This window comes from Acyrthosiphon pisum, chromosome A1 (genome assembly GCF_005508785.2).
Source record: "Acyrthosiphon pisum isolate AL4f chromosome A1, pea_aphid_22Mar2018_4r6ur, whole genome shotgun sequence".
Lineage (NCBI taxonomy): Eukaryota > Metazoa > Arthropoda > Insecta > Hemiptera > Aphididae > Acyrthosiphon > Acyrthosiphon pisum.
The window spans coordinates 70,485,008-70,492,592 of record NC_042494.1 but is presented as its reverse complement, the minus strand read 5'-3'; the positions used below and the strand labels follow the sequence as shown (position 1 = coordinate 70,492,592).

At 31.4% G+C, this 7,585-nt stretch overlaps 1 protein-coding gene across 1 annotated transcript in view; it reads right to left on the bottom strand.

The window, feature by feature from the left end:
• Nucleotides 1-1,609: 1,609 nt before the first annotated feature.
• Nucleotides 1,610-7,585, bottom strand: part of LOC100168641 — a 9,529-nt gene continuing 3,553 nt past the window's right edge. The window contains exons 2-4 of the mRNA XM_001951105.5: nucleotides 5,227-5,419; nucleotides 3,254-3,714; nucleotides 1,610-2,358 (exon numbers count right to left, since the gene is read on the bottom strand). Of these exons, the coding sequence (XP_001951140.2) occupies nucleotides 1,981-2,358; nucleotides 3,254-3,714; nucleotides 5,227-5,419 (1,032 nt within the window). The 3' untranslated portion in view covers nucleotides 1,610-1,980. The remainder of the gene's footprint in view (nucleotides 2,359-3,253; nucleotides 3,715-5,226; nucleotides 5,420-7,585) is intronic.

Here is a 7,585-nt window from a genome sequence, read left to right as displayed (position 1 = left end):
CCAATGTGTAAAAATATGAATTTCAAACGATCATAAAAATTTAATTTGACTTTCTTATAGATATTTTTTGTTTGATAAAGGTAGATAATCTTATAAGGAATCTGTATTACATTTTAAAATCTTAGATTTAAAAATAAAAATTTTTACGAATTCTCAACTCAAAATAATTTGCTAATTTTCGTGATTTTTCCATATTTTGTCAATTTTTGAACTTTACATGCTAATAAAAAAAAAACTGTGACTAAGGATTTTTAATATTTTTCATCTGCTTTTAAACAATATACTAGGAGTCTATACAATAGGTACTATACAATTTGTGTTAATTCTTATTTCACCTTGATCCACACTAAACTCAACAAGTTAGAGGATTTTAACATTGTATATTATATTCGTATTTATTGAGTGTACCTATTATTATATATTTCATCCCCCCACCCCCCTATAAAAATTCCTAAATACGCCACTGAAGAGCGATATACAGAGCGATTAGACGATTTCCATAATTTTTTTCATTTTTCATCATACTAGAAATGTTAGGTACTTTAATCTATATAATTAAAAATTAATATTCTGTTATGTTGGTTCTATCAATTATAGTAGAAATATGGTATATACATTTTTTTACAAACATATAAACACAAATCTTAAAATCATATAATTATGAACACAATTACAATGATTACTTAGGTATATTGAGTGGCGTAGCAAGTTTTCTATGGTCTATGTCCTATTAAAGTTACTGCAAATACAAATTTCTATAGCCGTTTAGGAACCGAAACTTAAAATAAAACCTCGAAATTGCTAAACTTATGGGTGGTCCTAAGTCCTAACTCCTAACCCAACTCTGTGAAAACATATTAGCCCCCTCCGCGCACAAAGAAAGATCCTGGCTATGCCACTGCTTATATTATTTGCTTTCTCAATTCTCAACATATTTTTGATGTAAACACTTATTGGAAATAATAATATATTGTTTTAAGCATTTGTTGAGTTTATATCAAAAGTATATCCAAAATTACGAAGTGGAATGTGGAAAATCATACAAATTAATCTTTGTACTGTAGCAAAACAGAAAATAATAAAATGAGATGGATTCATTAATTTAACCCAGGTGAAGTCGAATAAAGGTAATTGTTAATAAAGATTAAAGATAGATCCTTTATTATCACAATGTAGTTATAGTTATATCAAGGCTCTCTAAATACTTTAATAGCGTGCTGGTGACGGGATTATATGTATTGCTTCAAATGAGTATTTTATCATTCTTTATCAATTACTCACAATCAGTTACTATTGTTTGGTTTAAAACTGAATTTATTGATAGATTTAATTTTACTCATAAATAATAATACATAATATAATAAATATTTGAGTATTTGACAAACAATTATAGAACTTTATAATATCTATACCTCAACAATGAGCAAAGTTTTCCCACTAGCCACCACTCTGCAGCCTTCTTTCCAAACTTGAATACTGGTTAACGTTCCATACAATCATAATTCATATAAAATTGATGTTGAGAATTTATATCAGTTAAAATATAAATAATATTCACAACCCATGTACCTGCCTAATTTTATTTTCAACAATGGATTGGGAAGACATATTTTTCTAGTCAAAATTATTGTTCAATAAAATATTTCTTTACATCAGTCAAATGCAAATATATAAAATCAATTATTAGTATGGTCTTGTAAATTCTATTGAATTATTGTATTTATTATTAACGCATAATATAATATATCATTAGGTATAGGTGATATATATAATAATATATACCATTAATATTATAGATATGTCATTTGAACTACAATTATAAATATAATTTATAATAGAGTATAAAAAAACTACATCCCAGTGGATGCGTGTGGGTAGAAAAATGGTGATACAAAAATTACGATTAGAATTGAATAATATTATCATTATATAAGGGCACAGCGCACAAGTGAATCAGCGTATATAAACATAATCAGCGGATTATAATATGGAGGCAGCATTAGAGTGAGAAGATGATGGTGGGGAAATCCTGATGAAAGATTCTCCGTGACATGCCTCCTCCGATTCCCACTGCACGGCGTCCACGAATGATGTTAACCGGGCGATCAGTGGTTCTCTGTACTCGTTCGGCGCATCTTGCCACGCCATGTTCATGGCCCGCTCAGCTGCTAATATTTTGTCACCATCGGATAGCTGTTGCAGGTCACCATTCACCCTGAGTTCCAGCATGTACATGGCCTTTGCGTACTTTGGATTTTCCGAGTCGCACAGGTGGTGCAGCGCCTTGGCCAACGACCACGGCAAGTCTTGCAAGTTTTCCAACACCAACACTTCATTCTTCTCGAGCGGCGCATTCAGCTGAAACGCATGGAAATCAATAAATTAATGAAGCTGGAGACTAGAAAATGGTGAATTTAAAAATAATAAGAATTTGAATAAATCCTTGGTTTCAGTATAAAATAAGGGGCGAATTGGGTTCAATAATAAAATTCTCGTTGAATCCCAAACCAACCCTTACATCTGTCTATTTGATTAAAAAACAAGCTTTTTAGCGTATTCATAATAAATAAAACACATAAGAAAATGAAAACAAAATTGTGACGATTAATACTTAGGTTTAACATTGGTTTTTTTTAAATTTTTCGTTCAGACTATTTACCACCAAATGTTTAATGGTCTAAATCTGTTTAATTCAGAAATCTACTTTATTGTGATGCGAAAGAGAGCAGAAAAATTCAGTAGCTCTTGTCTCTCACTATTAATTCGAAACAAGCCAAGTCTGAAGTTGCGATTAAAAAAAAAAAACAATATGTTGGTAGGTATATAATTTATGCATGTAATTAAATTTTTATCCTATATAGACAGCCGTTATAGTGAACATAAAATCGGCTTAACGGGCTGTAATTTAGTAATGATAATATCGAGGGTCTAGTATTATAGAAAAGTAACAACCAAAAATGCGATATTTTGATTATTAGCATAATATATTCATTTTTAAAGTAATTATTAGTAGTAGAACGACGTATCTCCAATGATACTGGATTGACTTTTTTTCATTAAACGTATCAACAATTATTAAAACGTATTAATATTAAACAAGGCTATTGTATTAAAACAAAATATGGCATTTTTGGTTGTTACGTTTCTTTAATACTAGACCCTAGATATTATAATGCAGAAAGATGATCTACCTATAAGAATTTTATATTTATTTCTAAGACTTTTTCTGCATGATGAATTTATTGGTATATACCTTTTCGTAGAACAAGTCTTCGTGATCGCGTTTTGAATAACTAGTCCACTCCGACCCGTTGATCCACAAGCTGTGGACGGAATTGGTGAATATATGTTGTTTGGCCGAAATGCTTGCGTAAGACGCTAAGCAGTCAGTAGTCTGTTTGTTGGCGTCGTTATGTAAAAGCATGAAAACAATCGGTTCACCCGGAGTTTGAAGCCGCGAAAAAGCGCTACCTAATTTTTTTATCATGCCCTGCTGCAGCGATGGAAAATGATTCTTTAGTGACATCATCGTGGTTATCAATTTATCTTTACTGAGACCGTTAGAGTTGGAATACTTGCAAATACTCATATTATCAAAGTTACTTAACAGGTATCCTCCTAACATTGATACCATTATTATTAAAACAATTAATGTGTAAGACCAAAAGCTTTTTCTCGGAGTATCTGCAGTCCGTTCATTTTGTTTCACTCGATCTAAAAAGAAAATATCTCGCATGAAAATATAGTAAGATTTCATTTTGTAACTTATCAGCTATGACTCCCCTTCCCCTTAGTATCACTTTTTTACTATTAAATTTGGATTAGTCACTTCAATTTTTTTATAAACAAGGGTTGGGAAATCTCCTAGGCTCAGCCTCGAATTTAGTTTACCTTTTGCGAAGAAATGGTATTTATAGTTATAGTTTAGATCAGTGATCTTCAACCTTTTTGGACACGCGACCTACTTTTTTAGGCTTACATTTTTCGCGACCCACGTAAGCTTTGTATAAAAATAAAAACAAAGCCAAAATTGCTCAATGCTTAGTATAGTAGTACTACCTATTATAACTGAATAAATAGACATAAATATGACACAAAAAATGTAATGTGATGTTTCTCCTTGAGCGTTTTCACATAATAAATTCCACCTGCTACGTAGAATCATACCAGTATATGAAACATATACTGTGATTTGATATCCATTATATTATTATAAAATTATGGATTATATAAACTGTATTTTTATTTATTTCATCTATTAATTAAAATAAGACGTATAGCGACCCACCGGTTGAAGACCACTGGTTTAGATGACATAGTTTTTTTACTGTAGTGTAAAGCATTGACCTCGTCAATAAAAATAAATGCTCACAAATCTTGGGATTTGTGCGTCAATTTTAAAACTTAACTTATAATCTTTTTAAAAAAATATATAGGTGTTTTTAATTTGGGTAGTTTAACTACCACTTGATAACTCTTAGTGACCCCTAATCACTAGAGAAACTTTTAGGTAAGTAAATTATCTGTGCTTAAGCGATGTCGATTTTTCAATATTTTAATTTTCAAGCGTGATATGAGCATTTTTAATTTGTAATATTTCACATACCCATTGCGGCAATGGGCATATGAATTTATTGGCGTAAATAGGGGAGGCTTTAGGGGCTTAGCCCTCCTAAAAATGTCCATAGCCCCCCAAACATTTCCTACATTTTGTCTTAAGCTTATTCAATATTATCAAAATAAGGCTTTAGCCCCCCCCCCCCCAAATCCCAAACGCTATTTGCGCCTATGCCATTGCCTACTAGATTTCTGTGGAATGATTTAAATTCTTTAACTAACGTCTAACAGACAGATATTAGTTGATGAAACAAATATAACAGTAGGTATGTAGGTATATGAAATTGTTGGAAAATAAAAATGTTTATCTTTACTTATATCTTAATAAGTACATCCTAAAATAATGAGAAACCAATATACTTTTTTAGCATTCCCGTAAATATTTTATTACTTTTTTGCTTTTTTTTTTTCATTATTAAAGCTTCTAATATAAAATTAATACAGCTCAACAATACTTTTCTGCTTATAACGCATTTTTGCTTTGGTTCCTCGACTAATATACATAACAAATTGTACTGTATAGTCAAAATGCGGGTAAAATTTACATAGTAATTAGCTGCATTAATATTATTATTTATTTAAGTATAATAAATAACAATATGTACTTACTGTAATTTGTATGCTTTATTTTTCGCCAATTCGATATTTGACATTTCTCACACAAGTCATTAACAAAATCAGGATTTTCATTGTATTTATTAAAAAATATTTTAAATTCTTTGTTTTCGCTAAATTCTGTCTTAAGTAGTTGAATAAACTCTGGGGTATAATTCCTTACTCTGTATCCACATAGTTGACACCCCTGTAATACATTATCAATTAGAACAATATTATAATTATTATATATTGTTAATAGTACTTATAGTTAGGTTTGGTTAAATGTTCTTTTTGTGTTTTTGTTCGTTTAAATTTAGTAGGTACCTATGAAATAGGACATAGGTGTACAACTGTCAAGTGGCAACTAAAGATACAAGACAGTATACACGATCAATCCACCCCCCCCCCCCCACCAATAGGCTGTATATTATATGCAAAGGTTTTCGGAGTCCTAACTTAAGGCAGGGCTACTGGATAAAATCATATCTCCTCCCCTCAAGACAAAAACCTAAATACACCACCACTTCTCTCAATTATACCCAGATCAATAATGCCATTACAATCATTTTTATTCAGTTGAATAGGTACTTTTTAACTCTGGCTGATTTGAACTATAAAGAGTCAAGAAGTAGAATAGCTTTAAACGGGAAGACTTAGATCGCTCATTTCTTGTTAAGTAGTTTTTTTTTTTAATACTACATGTAGGTACTATGTACGTAAATAGGGGAGTGGACACTCTGAGTCAAAGCTAATTAAATCTTAGGTACCGTGAATTTGTATTTGCCTCTGGTCCTCAGGACAGCCTTAGTGGAGAGAGCTATACATACTTGGTATTCATTCTTAGTAAAGGGCGTTGGCCACAAACACAATTTAAACGTTACGTACACAAACAAGTTATTTATATTTAAGATTATAATTAAATATAATAAAATATATTGGGGACAGAGTGGCCGAGCGGATTAAGGCGTCCATTGCGACCGCACCGACGCCGGTTCGATCCCAGATACAGGCGGCATTTTTCTTCAGGCAGTCACGGTGTTCGGAAAGAAAGGCCATCAACCGGGCATGGCAGATACTTACAGGTGCCCACTTAAAAATTCTGTCACACACTCAGGTGTAAAAACTCACCGTTCATTCCAAACCCTATACCACCACCGCAATACAACCCTACAAACAGCTAATGGCCAAAGATGCCGGGCCTAATGAACAATAAAAAAAAGTGGGCAAGTGGGTATCTCTCTGCTGTACAGTAGGTTACAAGTGGGTCACGGTAATGGATGGTGTTAAATTTGAATTCAATGATAAGATATCATTGTATAAGAAAAACGATTCTGAGCGAAAACGGTCAGTCAGCTTATGATATTACCAAGTATATTTGTTGATATTATTGTAAATAAAGTAATTTATATATATCCTGTTTACGCGGAACCTTATTTTAAATTTTCAATCCAGAGCTATAAAAGTTGAACATTTAATACATTTTTAACTACTAAATAATTATTAAATTTGATAAATGTTGTCGAAATTCTAACTATAAATGATTATAAAAAAAATTGTGCTTATATTTTAATATTTTTCAATTGCTATCGTAAAAATATATCAGGAGCCTTGTATTAAATTTTCACACTTTTTTACCCAACAAATAAAATTTAATTGATATTATACAAAAAAAAAATTTAAAAAAAGGTGGGTAAGTGGATGTCGCTCTGCTGTACAGTAGGTTACAAGTGGGTCACTGTATAATGGATAGTATTGAATTAGAATTCAATGATATATCACTGTATAAGAAAAACGATTCTGAGCGGGGACGGTTTGTCAGTCTAGGTATTAGACATACCTATTATAGGTATACTTTTCTATAGTATTAAGAAAAAATTTACCTATAATAGGTATCAATAATGAATTCCAAATTAATCATATCACAATATCCATTAGGTAACGCGTTATACATCAACAACAAACCGTGGTACTATTATAGATATATAATAGTATACTTTAGAAGTTTCTAGTACCCACGAATAATATTATACAATCACGACAAAATAACAAATAATAAATTATTCCAGGTTTTTTAATATGTAATTTCGTCCAAATTTGAACTTAAAATGATGTAATATTCTCGTAGGTTGGGGTGGTCAGAGTAATATTCTGATAGCCGTTGACTACGAGTATATTATGATTTTGCAGGAAGCAAGACCACTTGTGTTGATGATAAAGATGTTGACAGGGTAGTTTATAAATAAATGTAGACAGATGAAAAGATACTTGTAGTTTATTAAAATGTTCTTCAGTAATTTTGTCTAAGTCCAAATGACCAGTTACTACACAGAGTGACGTGAAGGTGCTTGTTGTGCTCTGGGAGTAGACACGT